The sequence below is a fragment of the Bacillus rossius genome, chromosome 2, assembly GCF_032445375.1.
Source record: "Bacillus rossius redtenbacheri isolate Brsri chromosome 2, Brsri_v3, whole genome shotgun sequence".
In the NCBI taxonomy this organism is placed as follows: Eukaryota; Metazoa; Arthropoda; class Insecta; order Phasmatodea; family Bacillidae; genus Bacillus; species Bacillus rossius.
Window position 1 is genome coordinate 125852475 of NC_086331.1, and position 16286 is coordinate 125868760.

Sequence of the window (16286 nt, forward strand, 5' to 3'; positions counted from 1 at the left end):
AGTCTCTATGAATACTAATAATCTTTTAAATAAAGCTTTAAGTAAGAAAAAAAAATTATTTTAAAAATATTTAATACAGATTTTGAAGATCATGTAAGTTCTCATTGTTTAAGCTGATATAAAACAATTTGGTTGAAAATAATCTGCATATACCTACATGCTGACAGGAAAAAAAATTAAATTGTACAGTCATGTATTATTTCATCAAATTAATAATATATACAACATGCCTTTGTTCATTTATCTCATCACATTGCTGAATTTGATATACTCATGAAGGGTATAATCAGAAGTAACCAATGTACTAACCATTTTGGGAACTCTGCAAACAATCAATCATTTAAATTAAAAATAATTTTTTCTGGTTGTTTCTTTACTCTTGTTAGACTGCCCAAAATATTTTTCATTGCTAGCCAAAAATTAACATTTATTTTTAATATAACTTTAAGCCACCTGGAATCAGGGAGCCACCTGGCTGGGCTGTTACACAGCATGCTGAGCTCCAGGTGTTCACACACTATTTACAAACCACTCAAGATCACAGAGTGTCGTCTATGAATAGCATATAAGAGTTATTGCACTTGTCAATATGATTGTTGTTTTGTGGTTTCTTTTTTAACATGTAGTTTTTTGGACAATGAAAAAGACTAATTAACACTGGTGTTTTTTATACTTCTAGGATGATATTCCAAGACATTCGGGTGAGGTAACAAATAAGCATTACCTTGTTGGGATACAACTGTAACCTAACTCACAGGCCGTATTCCAGAACGTGTCCAAACCGAAATACCTGTTAGGTAACGAAAAAGCAACAGTTTTAATAAACTCTGCCCTGCACGAGGATAGAAACTGATTTCAGTGCATTCTAAGGACATTTGGCAACCATAGATACATTTGCTATGCCAAATATCCTACAGATAGCAGCACTATTACACAAATTAAATTGTGTAATTTTAATTTTCTCAAGTACTTCTAAATTTTGATTTAACTGTTGTTTTTTTTTTGACCATCAAAATGTACAAAATGTATTCCAGAATATTTCCGCTATTATAAAGTTTCATTTGGCACACCAACACGCTTGGTACATCTCCTGATGATCACAAAAATTTCTATCTACAAGTTGGAGTTGATGGCCCCAGATGCGGTTCTGCCGTCTTGTCGAAATCAACGAAAAAGTGAGCTCTGCACATGCGCGGAATTTGGGGCAACAGAACGACAACGGGTAGGACAAGGAAATCCGTACCTTAAAAATATGGGCCTGGCCGTGTCCTATCGTGCACTAGGAAAATGGTTAAGGTGCAGGTGTAGCATATTCAACACCTAGACCCTTATTTTTGTGCCTTGGAATACTAGTCTTAAAGTAGGAAAATTTTTGACATGATAACGTCTTGATAACTCGATGAACGCCGGCTGCACGCACGAAAAAGCATGACTCATTGTCATGTTCCGCCTGAGCCGAGCGTGCAAGAACCGGCCAACCACCGTGTGAGAAAATCTTCTATAATACCAAACAGGTGAAGGCGGGCTTCTTAAAAGCAGCAATTTAAAAAATTTGATATGACGTTATCACGTAAAATTATCATCTGTAAACCGACTTTACAGACAACCCCCCCTTTTTTTTACACAGTATTGCAAGCACTTTAATATCCCATTGCTTGAAGCCTGTAGTGGCACATTACCAGTCTGACGACTTCATGCCAGTTCAATGCTCAGCACACAGAAACAAAGAGGCATTCAATGCACGAGCCAGTGTTGCTCTTAGTTCTCTCGAGCTTTAAGACCTTGTGCGCCAGCCCCTTAAAGCACAGCAGGGGTGGGCAAAGGAATGGGTGATCCGGCAATTGGGCTGTCGGCAATGTACACTGTAATTCCTGACACCAGAAAATCAAGATTTCGTCATTGTAGAGGTTGATGTATTGATTGTGTAATCTTCAACATTTTTAAAGTGTAAAACATACCATGTTTACAAAATTGTAAACTAGGTATCTTATAAATATTAATATATGAAGTGTGTTGTTGTGCACCTAGTTTGGATATGATTAAAAATTTATGAATGTTGCTAAAAACTAGAGTTTGCGTTTAAAGCAAAATAGTGTAAGCGACCATGTTAAAATGAGGTCGGTCTCACGCACAATGTGAAGCCAGTTACATATACACATTTGATGATAAGAAACAAGATTCATTAATAAAATAAACTCTTGTTTCTGTACCTCGTGCTGCTGAAGTCGAGACTGCCATCTTCCTTGGCATAGAACTGAGTGTCATAAATGTTGACACTAACTGGTAGTAAAAGTGCTTTCTCAACTTCTCTCTGAAAGTCTGGCAATAACCTGCGTACATCCGATGGTGGTTTTCCAAAAACAAATTTTAGTAAATCTCTATCACGAAGTACGAAGATCTGAAATTGAAATAAAACAATATAACTACAAAACAAATTCAACGCAAATAAATCATTAAGATTAACAATACAGTATAAATAACATCTACACGCACAAGATTAGGCAACATTTATGTTTACTGTGTCTAGTGACATCACATTCCTACATTTTAACACACATTTTATTCAAATAAACTTTTAGAATAATAAATATATATATATTGTATTAGTGTCTACTTAGTGACTGGCATAATAGTCACATTTCATAAGAGTACATGATAAACATTAACCAAAAAACAAATAAAAATTACCTAACAATTGTTCAAGAAGTATGATAATAATGTGTGTGCATTTACACGATTGGCTATTCTAACAACATTCCTGCAACCCTGAGGTTGTTATTAGTGAGCGTAACTGAAGTTTTATAACAAGACTCGTGTAATTATTCAAAGGTTTTTTAAATCATTAGTTTAGTAATCAAATATTTTCTAGTAATATTACACTTCAATTGTTCAGAAATAATGAAGCAGCAAACTTATTTATTCTTTATTAGAGATGGACTAGTCAAAGTAAATGATGCAAGGGCAATCTGCAAAGTAATTATAATCACAGAGGCACTCCTACAGTTCTTAAATCAGTTAAAAGTCTTGTATGTAATCCAAATAATGACAATTAGGATTTGTGCAAGAAAAATAAAATAGAAGAAAATAAACCCAACATAGGAAAAAGTAGAAATGAAATCTCTTTCATTAAAGTATATTACAAGAAAGAATTACTTTTTCTAAAAGTTACTCAATGAATTATAAAAAAAAACAAAAAAAAACATTACTTATTAACATTGTCACACACACAATCACATACAGGTTTGTATTCATTTATACCTTAACTGTTGTGTTTGCTTCCCTTCCAGGTTGATCAGAATTGTTTGCGGTAACTTTCATTTCAAAGTAACCATCCACAAAGGAAAGCATGCTGCCAGCAGTGCGTAGCTCTCCTGTTTGCTCGTCCAGTTGAAACACAATGCTGTTATTGGTCGGAACTAGAACAGTGTCGATTACTGATGGCGACAGAGAGAAGAACGTAGTGTTCACCAGCTTGTACGACACTGGCAAAGCACTGGAGTCCTTGTCCACAACTTCAAGTGTGAGAAGAGTTGTGTCGACGGGTACATTGAGCCTCACACCTGGACCGAAACAAGTACAATTACACCGGGATTAGTATTTTGGCTATAAAAAGCACCAGCAATGTATGAAAATACACTAATATATAAAAATCTGGTACAGTTTAAATACCCTGACAAATGTTTTTTATCTACCATTATTAGAGTTATTTTTCACCTACAGTCCCCTCAAGAAAACTAGTAAACAGGCCACAATATACATAAATTATCTTAATAGGATTTTTTTTTGTAAAAAGCTATTTGAAAATATATTTAACTGGTGTAATTTTAGAGTTTGCATAAATTTTCAATACTGCACATCAAATTTTAACCAATCTACATAAGTTAACCACCACACCTTTCAATTATAACTATATATACAGTTGTGATGCACCCTGTACTTTGTCTCCAGCCAGAAGTTCGCCTACCGTTCAATGGAGACCCTAAGCCTGGAGGTGGGTGCCTAAGTTATTAGCCAAGGCCCCGGTTAAAAGATTAAGTGCCCCCGCTGATAACTTAGTCACCTATCCTTGGTCACAAGGTCTCCATAACTCAGTGGACAAACTACTGGGTAGCGACCATGTATAGGATTCACAACACTGTATCAAAAATATCTAGCAATGCAGATAAATTTTAAAAAATCAGTGTAGATATACGTACATAAAGGGCTTAGTTTTGGCCATTTTCCCATCTAAAGCAATATAAGAGTAAAAAATTAAGCTATTAATTAGTTAACGTATTTGTAATTATCTTTTAAGGTTGTGACTTATAAAAAAAAGTATGTGCTTGGAGTCCACACGTGACAGAAATGAAACTTTTTGCTTATTAGGTTTACATAGAAATAATGTATTAGTATTTTTTTACTGAAAAAGAGATAATAATTAAGAATAATAAGGATGTGGATATGATCTACTATGAAAAAAAAAACCCTGAGGAGTAGACAAACAAGCAGCGTTACGAGAATTCCGTAGCATAACTACTGCATCAATTCTACCTCAGCTCTGCTGTCCTACACTACGCACTAGTGCGGTGGCGAGTGGCGTAGCCACTGATGCACTCTCCTCCTCTACCAGTTCCCTTACCACTTACATAACTACTCCCTTCGTGCGATCGGAATTCTCGTAAAAATACAATGCTCTACGATGTAGCTGGATGTTCCAGAACTACTTTTGAAGACACAAAAATGTAAGTTGCTGGAACAGACCAGCTTACTACCCCACCAAGGTGGCTAGGAATCATGAGGTAGTTTCTAGTAAATAAAAAAATAAATAAAAAAAGAGTTACTGCATGATATACCTGTCTAGTTTCTTATGTACATAAGTGGGAAACTCACTTGACAGTTATTGATTTTATAGTTGAGTTTAGTCACCGTAAGAAATGGTAGGCAACAGACATACAATGAAATCTTTATAAACTTCACATATAGCACACAATAGTACACACACCCACAGCAAACCAAATATCTTACCAACAGTAATGTTTTCCTTTATGAATTCTGGTTTATTGTCATCTATATCTTGCACAATTATTTTCACTTGCTGTTCAGATGGATCCTGTGAAAAAATAAAAAACTGTTACTTTTCAACTTATATGAAGTAAAAATTCCCATATCTAATTCAAAAGAAAAAATTTGAAATATACTTAAAAGATAAAACTAAACCAACATTATTAATATAATTGTATTACAAAACGTTAATTTCTGCTAACATCATAATTTTCTCTCTGCCGGAAAAGTGTGCATGATAGTGTATGCTCTAGACAACTTGCTCTGTAACAAACATAATTCTTCACCTTGTCATGTAATTATTTCTTAAATTTTGGAATGTAAAGACTAAACAATTTATTTTAAAAACCATACCAAAAATGTTAGCGACTCTGAATTAAAATAAATCTAAAACACATATTCGGCTGTAAAACAGCTAACACACCTACAAATGAAAGAATAATGTAATTGATTCAATTTGATGTCTATAAGCTAGACTATCTAGGTATGTAAAAAATTAATTTCACTAGTTTATTTAAGATAATTTAAGCATAGTAAAGACAGGGACAAATTGGTAAACTAGGTGTTTGCAAATTCTTTTACTTATTTTATGTGAACAAGCACAACCCAAAAATTACTGAAAAGACTCAAGAACATTGGATGTAAAATGCATTGATTTTGAATGAAAATTACTTAAAAAGGAATGAATGGGCTTAAACTTTCATGGACATCGAGCTCATTAGAGGCTATAAGGGTGATGAGATTGGAGCAGTTAAGGAATGAATGGGCGGAGAAAACTGAAGTACTCCTAGAAAACCCCCTGGCTCACTGCAACATTAGCTAAGTTTCCCACTAGCGAAAAATACGGCGCGGGGAATCAAACCCGGATTGCCTTCTCGGAAAGAAGTGATCTGACCACTCAGTCACCGTGGTCCCCAAATGATTTTAAAGTTGTCCCAACCCATGAAAGCGTGGAAAAAAAGAAGCTAGGTGAGATACATGCCATTTTTGCCAGTGCCCACATTGTTACCACTCACCACCTCCGGCTAGATCAGAATTAGGTGATGAGTGAACATACAGGTTGGCAGTAGGTCACGAAGTAATTAATACGCAATGTTTGATGTATTAGGTACCTGTTTTTTTATTCATGTAAAAATCACAATATCTTCCGCACAATAGAAACACAAAAAAAAATTAAACTGTACATCCAAAAAAGATAAAACACGGAGTCATCGCCCAACCACGACCGCTCGCCCCGGTGCTCGGACAATGACTGATATTACAGCCTTCCTTCCCTTTGTGCAGGCTGTGTCCTGGGCTCGCTGACGTAATTCTTACTTCTGTGCCCACGACGCAGCAATTTTCTCTCTCTCACACACTCCCGTCACAATGATTCACATGCCCAGCGTGTGAAACACAGCCTCGGTCGTGGAAAAAACGAAGGAGAATTACGTCAGCATGCCTTCCCACACAAAGAAGCCAGCAAAAAAAAAATTACTTCAAAAATAAACGTATGCATTTTAAAATTGAAAACAATAAACCCGGAGAATTACTTTCACAAAAAATTCTAAAAGGAAAAACTTTACATCTAACCTGAAATATGACAAAAATTTATAACAAATTATTATTACTGGATTGCATGGGGAAGGCTGTAATGTGGGTTGTTACTACATTACGTTCCCTTCTTCCTCGGTCCAAGGCGTGTGGCACAGTCAACAACCACCAAGTGGCTGACAGTCTGTGGTAGATGCTGTTCTCGGGACAGGGAACATATAACGAGGAAATGTTGCAGTAAAATTTGCCACAACTTTCCTGCACTGATGTTAGATTAGACCACTTAAGCCTTATCACTGTAATTGGATGTGTTTAACACCCCACGTTAACTGGGGTCTCTCCCGCTTTTAGGTATCATTTGAAACAACATAAAAGAGAAGAACCAAAATGATAACAGTGTTAGTTTGTTACACCTGGCTTTGGATGAAAGCCAAGTATGTTACGTTACAAGCATAGAAAAACTGAAGAAAAACATTTTTATTAAAATAAATTTATGGTTGACTGGATTCATGGCTTTGAGATACAGACCTGTTTGCTGTACTGCTTTCTGTAGCTCGGAGGTGGTGAAAAAAGTTTGAAGCACTTCACTGTCAGCATATGCTCTGCAGCAGTTTCTCTGTCAACTCTTCTGGCCACAGATATAACACCCTTGTTGTCATCAGTACGCTTGATGCTAAACAAGCCATCTTCATTGCCAACTGAGGAAATAATACATGAAAAAGAATGTTATAAAACGGAAACTCTGAACCTTCTGAAAAACCTACTTCAATTTTTCAACCAATTATTTAAGTTCATGCTTTACAAGTGAAATAACTGAACCATCCAATTATTTGAGTCTTTATTTGGTGCTACAAACAATTTATTGTTTGCTCCCAGTATGCTTTAAGTGTTATTCAAATGGTCAAACACATAATATTGGTTAAAACCAATATTTTTTTTAGTTATTCAATGATAACTTATCTTTTAAAAATCAAGATTAACATTTAAAATTGGTACCCACAACTCTAGTTATAATTTTTTTTAAAAATCTATCTTATAACATCATGCAAGATACACAAATTATGACAATATTTTAATAATTTTTTTTAATGCAGAAAATTATTTGAGGAAAAACTTTTAGCTAAGTTGCACATAACAATCACTACGTATCTATTTTCATATAACCAGCGTTTTATTAATTTGTTTTAGTCTAGCAAATTTTAAAATCTCTTACTAATGCCAGGTGGGTTTGTAGGAGATGGCTCACAAAATAATGAATTCAAAATTTTTGTAAGTTTGAAAACATTATCAACTTATTGTTTAGCTTGTTGGAACCTTACCTTTCATCTCAAGTTGGAATAATAATGAAAAAACGCTGCGTTATAGTAGCGGATTAACTGTTTCCGAAGAAGATTTAACTGTTTATGCTCAATGTTCATAGAACCAATGCTGCACGATGGCTGAAAGCATAAAACTTCTATACCCAGCTATACTATCTCACCATGCTACCCCATACTTAAAATATCCCACACAGAGTGATGAGGTCATAGAACCGCTGTGAGATAAGTGTTCGAGAGAAAAAAATTCTTTGAAAATACCTTTCTTGTTACTAGTTCCTAAATCAAAAATTTAATCTTACAGATAAAGATTTGAACAAAAAAGATGGAAGGTAAAAGGTAACTGTGTGAATCAGTCACAAAGACATGACTACTATGAATAAAAAGTGTTATATTATAACTAGAGTCCTGGAAATTTCGCAGATTCCTCTGGCCTCAGGATAGAATTCAAAGTTATAGGTGTGCTCGACCCATGTTTACTTTCCCATTGGTTGATTTCTTAGCGAGAACATTTTTATCCTTGATGACTGGCACTACCTGATTCGCTTACTTCTCTCCTAGCTGGACATCGTTGGCTCACGGTCGTAGAGGGGCGTGTCCAGATAACTGCGGTCCAATCATGAACACAGTGCAACAGTGTGGAGGTTTGCATTCTAGCTTGCGACTAAATGAATGCGCGAAAATTCCGTGGATCTAATTATAACTTACATGTGATGATGTAGTCAATATTTCCATTGTCACCCAAATCTTCATCCACTGCTTCCACTTTTCCAACTTCAGTACCAACATCCAATTCTTCTGGTATGGAGAACATTAGAGGCTCATCATCCTAAAAATGGGCAAGTGTTTTGAAGTTTTAAGATTAAAAAAGAATTACTCAATTACTCCAACTTTGTATACACAGAATTCAATAAGTAGTTCACTAAAAAGGCCATTATGTACTTCAGAAACCCATTACAACATTAACCTGATACAAGGTGCTCATAAACACTTTCTAAAACCTCAAAATATCAAACAAATGAGCTACTTACCTATGTTGGTAAAAATGAATGCTCACAAAAAATAAGAAGAAACAGATACAATAAGCTGAAGAACAAGGAATTTTTCAAATAATTTTCAATGAACTTTTAAATGCCATACAAATATTAGTGTGCAAGGGCTATTCTCTAACTCTAAGGAACAAAACATTGCGGTTGTGTACCTGCAACTGGATGAAAACATTAACAAAAAAATTCCAGTTTTTCTCAGACTATAAATATCAAATTTCTTATTTCTGTGCAAGTTACAAAAAGGGCCAAATTCCATTTCAACCAAATGTCACCCCTTGCAGTAAGCGTTGTTACAATAGAAAAAAAAAATGTTTCACACAGAATATTTAGGTAATATTTAGATTTACAATACCTCTGACGATTTGCTACTGTGCCTACTAGAAAAGTTACGGAATTTTTTGTCCTTCAACCCCTATTTTTTCCCCTCTTGTGCTAATGGTATGTGTAATCAAAACATCTTCTGACCAAAAGATTTGGTGCTACTCTTAGGAGGTCTAATAACTACTTTAAAAGCATGTAACGTGTGTACCTGCGTACACTTGCAAATTATTGTACCCCTGACTTTTCACGGCATACCACCTGCAACACAGTGAGCTGGGCAGGCTTCCCCCGAATAGACGAGACTATTCTTCTTCCAGCTCGTCTGGGAAACCTGCAGTATAAAAGGGCATGCGCCCAGACTATCGATAAGCAGAACAACTGAGACATCCAGCCAGGAGGCTGCCTCGCTGCTCCGACACCGCTCGCCGGCCTACACCGTCAATCGCCGCGGAGTTGCTGCCGCCCGAGGACCGACAAGACATCGACTGGGTGAGACCTCTCCAGGTTGTAACCCAGGATATAGACAGTTCAAGTGGAAGCGTCGCTGGAGTAAGCATAAAATCTTTCAGAACGAACATTAACTAAAAACGACGGTTTAGCCACAAGGGCAAAGAGGGCAGGCATTAGCAAACTCCGTGAGGGCCGAGCGAGCGGAAGTATTGACACAATCACGACACTATCAGGACACTATCGCGACCAGATCGCTACACAGTTTGGACACTCTACCGCCGGTAACGAAGAATCGTAGCCACAAGAGACAGTGAACAAGATAACGAACTTACGCGTTACTACGGGAATGGTACCGGGGGAAGAGTAACGAAAACCTACCTGTAACATTGACAGCGTTGCACGACTAGTTGCGTGTATATAATTGTAACCTCTGGTATTAACTATCTGTATTTATGTTACGTGTATCATTGAGTAATATTAAGATTAGGTATGTTCCTTGTAACTTTGTAAATGGTATAGCCTTAGTAGTTGAAATTGACGGCGTTTTGATCGTTAGCTGTGATGAGCGCACGGCTCGCCACAATTAAGGGTATTGTTTTGTTTTGTTTTAATAGTTCTGGAATCGATCACTTAGCGTTAATTCGTACGTTTTGTGTTCTAGTGGGAACTTGCCACAGCAGTTCGTCCCCACGAGAACCCGACTTGTTTAAGTGTTATGTCAGTTTGAGAATCAATGCAATTCCTTTTGGTGTTATTAAGTTTGTCAATAAATTGTTATTGGATCAAATTTAACTTAGCAAATAATTTCATAACCACCCGCAAACGTCCCTTTTTCCTCCTTGTTAGGGTTTTCCTTTGTCCTTAGTAAAACCCGCGACAAGCATAATATAGTTTTTCATACTACACGACCTTCCACTGCGAATTACTGGCATTTTAGGCATAAGAGAAAACTCGTTTTCAATGAAAATATTTTCTTCCCCTAGTTTAATTTCATCACATAGTGCCTAAACATTTTTTTTGTTCACAGGATGTTAAGTATACAAGAAAATGGTAATATTACACCAGCTTTTAAAATGGAACCCATCGATATTTTGGCAGCGGAACTAGTCTTTTTCCTTGAGAAACGAGCCCCCACCATATTTCAGTTGCCTTTGTTCATTTGTTGAGAGAGATATTCAAGTCTGTTTACTGGGTTTCTCAAAACTTTTGTGAATGAAGTTGCCTCATGTACTGGGAACTGTGTGGTGTAGGAAACCAAATTTTCATAGAGTATAGTTGTTTTGAACTAGTTTCCATGGCTTCCAATTTTTGTATCTATTTCTTCAGACTCATTGCAACAACATTTATACAAAATGAACAAAATTATGATATTGGTAATATGGAACCTTATGTGAACATAATATGAAACCCCTCCTTCAAAGGGTTCCAGGGTTCCATATTACCAACCTCTTTCAGTTTTATTACTAGTAATATTAATTTTACTAAAATACCTAATTTTTATTTATTTATGTAAATAATTGGTCCTTATTTCTAACTACATTTTAATTCTTTTGTTGCAGGATGCCAAGGACATCGCTCTCCAGAGTGAAGGAGGTTAAGAAGAAGAACGTGTGGACAAAAGTAAAATGGAGCTAGTGAAAGAAGCCATTATAAAAAAAAATGGGCTGAAAAAAGGCCGCTAAGTACTACACAGTCCCAAAAACCATCTTAGAAAATGCCTCACTTATGACAAAGACAAATGCTGACACGGCAGTTAAGAAACTCGTGCAACCGCTTGTGCTCAACGATGAAATGGAGAAGGAGTTGGTGGATCATCTTCTTTTGATGGAGGTAAAATTCTACGGTTTCACGGGGATGGATGTTCATCAGCCCTCCAAATTGCTAAAAGCAACAAACTAAGTCATCCTTCTACCAGGAATCAGCTGGAAATGCTTGGCTAAACCTTTTTCTCCGATCTCACAAAATTCAACTGTGTTTGAGAAAACCTACCGGAACATCATATGCGAGAGAGAGTTAATTTGTTATGTGATGTTCTATCCGCAGAATACGGAAAGAAAACTTACAAAGCGAATCAGGTGTAGAACGTCAATGAAAGAGGTTTGACGATTGTTCGAAAATGGCTGACGTGATCTCTCAGAAAGAAAAAGACAGATGCAGTCATTAACTGCATGGAATGTGGCTCTGTAGTAACTATAGTCTCGTGTATGAGTGCAGGAGGAATCTCCGTACCTCCACTACTGAGGTTTCCTCGCAAGAATATGATTGGAACTGTCAGCATCGCTCACCCTTCCAGGTGGATTCAAATGGACCTGTTTACACAATGGTTCAAATATTTATTTCATTATGAAAAACCAACAGAGGAAGATCCAGCACTCACTGTTGCTAGTCACTACTCCCACACTCGGAAAGTTGGCAAGGGAAATCACAGCGCTTACATGTCAGCTGTACCACACGAGCCACAAGTTGCAGCCACTGGACCACACATCATTCATAGGTCCCTTGAAGACATACTACGACGGAAATGTGAGGCAATTCCTGGGCCATATGAGATAAGTGAAATGGTTGGTCAAGCTTACAATCAATGCTGCACAGCTGCCACAGCAGTAAAAAGGTTAGAAGAGACAGGTATATTTTCTTTCAAAAGAAATACATTTTCAGATGCTGAATTTCTTGCTGGTGAGCATGAAGCAGCAGATGGAGAAGCAGCCATGGACACTTAACAAAGAGGTAACAATAGCAATTGTCATTCTCGAGATATTCATCCTTTGCCTGAAAAAATGAGATCATCTTCATGCTTGGGAAGACAACCTACAAAGTGTTGTGTTGACTAGCTAACCCTACAACAAAATTCACAAGACTCCAAATATCAGATTGAACAGAAACGAACACATGGTTGTGGGCTTAGACAAGGCTCAGAACGAGAGCATGGAACAGGAAGAAGGTGCAGAGGGCGAGAAGTAAGAACCGTTTGGATGGATGCTGACACAACTGATGACAACACAAATGCCACCCCCACAACATCACCAGATACTCCCAAAACTCCAAGGAATGTTAAGACAAAAAAGAAGAAAAGGCAAGCCTCGCCTCTCAGTTCAATGTTAGCTGACAAAGAGTTAGAAGGCGATAAATCGGGACACTTAGATTTGGTTTGCTGCAAGGGAAGAAAATCCTACACAGGAGGATGCAATATGCATATTTTGCAATGGATGGTTCACTTAATCGAGATTGGGTGCTGTGGGTTCAGAGCATGATTTGCAGGTACTGGACTCATAGTGTGTGTGGTGGTGCTTACTATGACTCCACATACCACCTTTAGTTAATCATTCCATGCACTATGCAAAACAGAATTATAGGTGGAGCAAACAGTCTTTTAGCTAAATATTAAAACTTTCTTGAGAGTTTCCGAAGACTATTTACAGTGTACCTAATGTTGTGCCTGTTATCTCAACATACTCTTCTTTAACTATTTTTGTCTTATTATGTATTTAACGTGTTTGTTCTGACACCTGTAGGTAGGCAATTGTTGATACTCCACGTGACCAAGTTTTGCCCTCTACATAAAAAAAATACATACAATTATTTTACTAGTATTAAATTTAGAAACAGGCCAATCTGACTAGTTGTTACAAACAATTATTTTAAGTTCTAAAACCTACCAGTTTTCTTCTGAATATTGGTTTATGATCATCAATGTCGGTGATGTGGACAAGAAGCATTCGTGTGGTTTGCTGAGGTGGATTACCTTGGTCTTGTGCCAAGACCACCAAAGCATACTTGTCTTTCATTTCTCGGTCCAAAAGCTGGGACGATGTTATGAGTCCAGAATGACTATCTGCAAAAAAGAAGGTTAATGATATTTACAAAATTTTCTTTTGAAGTAATGGTCTATTAAAAAAAACCCTTCCAGGAGAATTTTTAAATAAATTGTACAGTATTTTGAATATATATATAGACACACACACCTGTATATATTTATATAAATATAAAATAAGGCTATGTAGCAATGAATATAAAGGTATGATAAAATTTAAAGTGTAAGAAAAGTTTCTCCAAAGAAAACAACACATTTTAGGAACAAAATTAAAGTGCTGAATTAATAATTTGTACCTTGTTGCATATGTGCTCGTCTGTGTGTGTTTTTTGATATTTTTAAGGATTAAGGCTATGTATGTCTTATATTTGCTAAGCCTAATGTGACAGTAACACATGGCATGTTCAAGGTGACAATCAGGAGAGACTGTTACAGCAGCACACCCCACCCCATAGTTGTATGATAGAAGAAACAATGACATTGAGCATCAGCAAAATAATGTGAACTTTTAAATTGGATTATGTTAGACGGTTGCATGCTCTATATGTTCAGAAAGTATGCTTTTATTTGAATGACAGTATTTTTAAAAAAAATTCTCTTGTGCTGTTGCAAATTTTACTACAGACATTACACCGATATAACTTATTTTATTTATAATATGGATGAGTTTTGTTATGCTCTAAGGGTCACAGTGTATATTCTGTAAAGTTATTTCCATTAATGTCTGATCACGTAACTGGAGTTGATCGCTGGTGCTGGGCACACCATCTCGAATCCAGCCAGAACTTGCTTTTACCTAGTTTTTATTGACCATTGACCAAGGTAAGACGTGCTTGCCCTGAGGACTTCACACTTTGTCGTAACTGATATGGTGACCACGGTAGTTGAACGGTCAGATCACTTACCTCCCACCAAGACAATCTGGATTCCATTCCTGGCAAGAAAACCTGGAATCTTCATGAGTGGGAAATGTGAAGTGACAGTTATAGCCGTAAGCCGGTGGGTTTTCTCAGCACACTCCCATTTCTCCCACTTATTCATTCTAGCAATACTCCATTTACATTATCGTTTATTTATTTAATTTTATCTGATATTTTAACTCTGCTCAGTAATTTTGTAAACATTTTTTTCTTTCTTGGGACCTACTTACTCCAGATTCACTATGTCCGAAAGCGGCTTAAAGTTATTATTTATAGAAGCAGTCGGTTTTATCGCTCACAGTTAACTGTAACTGGCCAGGCTATATGAAGTGGTCAAAGCATTACCTAAGTAGATAACTGTGCCTTTGGGCATTTCCACAGTGAGTGTAAATCTGTGAGTCAACCTCATTATTATACGCGAGAGAGTTGGCACACAGTTTTGAAATGTGGGGAATGTTTGAAGAGCCCCAGCTCAAACTATCAAATAGTGTTTTCATAAATATTGTTAACTACAATTTCTACCCCAGAGAATTAGGTTTTGACATCAGGTCTTCCTTAAGATATCAGTACCAGTCACACAGATGATTATCACATTCTGAGTCAGGACTTCATTCTCATTAATTAACGTGAAGTGGCTCCCAGCATCTCTAAAAACTAAAAATTTTAACTTTCCAGTTTGAATAAATACCAGTGTGCATGTAAGTGGTTATATGCCTACACCATCATCCCAAACTAACATTCGAAGCTTCGAGAACAATGGCATCCTAGTTACGCCATTTCACGCTCTTGGAACGGGGTTCTGGGAACAGGGCTCTGAGAACATGCCAAACCCTCAAGAGACACATAGTATCTCCAAGCTCAATGGCAAAGTGCCAGGGGAGAGGAAGGGGGTGACGAGGCGCCACTGCTAATCAGATTAGGCGTGTAGAGGTAATGGAGGGATGGGCGCTACCTGCAGTGGGCTATTGAATATCACAAGTCTGTGAATAAAGTAAACATTGGCTATGTAAGTATTTGCACACTCATCAAATACTTGCATTTTTTTTTATTTGCAAATACAAGCTTTTGTAAAATTGTGCTTCCATTTACTATACACAGCAAATTTAATACATTAATACCATTATTTCAATATGAAGTCCTATAAATTTTTAAATATTAAATATAATGTAAGTTAAGAACAAATAGTGAATATGTGCATGAAAACAATTGGTAGTTATTGTTTAGAAACACATTAATCAGCCAACAAAAGTTTGTGATTCATCTGTAGTCTGTGTCCCGGAGGAGATGTGAATGGTGGTGGTAGGACATGGGTTTGCGGTCAATCACAGTAGCAGGCCCATTATACTTTATGTTTCAACAGCGTAGGCAAATGAAGCAAAAAAAAAATAAATAAAAAAATATATATTAATGGCCATTGCATTACAAATCAAATCTCCTTTGTTAGATTCACAGACGAAGAACTCATACCCATTTTCTTCACTTCCGCAAATAATATGAAACCACAGGGCTTTAGGTATTTAAGAGAAGTAAAACATGTGTGTTAAAGAATTTTGCCAAAATCCACTCACTTGTCACCACTTGCTGCAACACAACTTTTGAACTTTAGAATAAAAGGTTCAAAAATAACACACCTAACAGCTATTGTAAAAACAATTTATTATATTTAGCCTGCAAAACATAATTCTCATACAAGCCACCAAAATTCTCATACTTTATAAATATTGTGATACGTAACCTATTTTGCAGTTTATTTCGTATTCAAATCAAATTTAATCCTTGTGGGTATATGAGAACGTAGCATGTACCTATATATTTTTGTGACTTCAACAAAAAAACATAAAATGTG

The 16286-nt window shown here is 36.5% G+C and overlaps 1 protein-coding gene across 2 annotated transcripts in view; it reads right to left on the reverse strand.

Annotated features, from left to right (window-relative positions):
• The window catches only part of LOC134529784 (cadherin-23), an 82979-nt gene that overhangs the window by 5907 nt on the left and 60786 nt on the right, over nt 1-16286 (reverse strand). For both annotated transcript variants that reach the window (XM_063364228.1, XM_063364229.1), the window contains 6 exons: nt 13366-13541; nt 8598-8718; nt 7102-7271; nt 5005-5089; nt 3259-3560; nt 2211-2398 (listed from right to left, as the gene is read on the reverse strand). In XM_063364228.1, the coding sequence (XP_063220298.1) occupies nt 2211-2398; nt 3259-3560; nt 5005-5089; nt 7102-7271; nt 8598-8718; nt 13366-13541 (1042 nt within the window). The remainder of the gene's footprint in view (nt 1-2210; nt 2399-3258; nt 3561-5004; nt 5090-7101; nt 7272-8597; nt 8719-13365; nt 13542-16286) is intronic.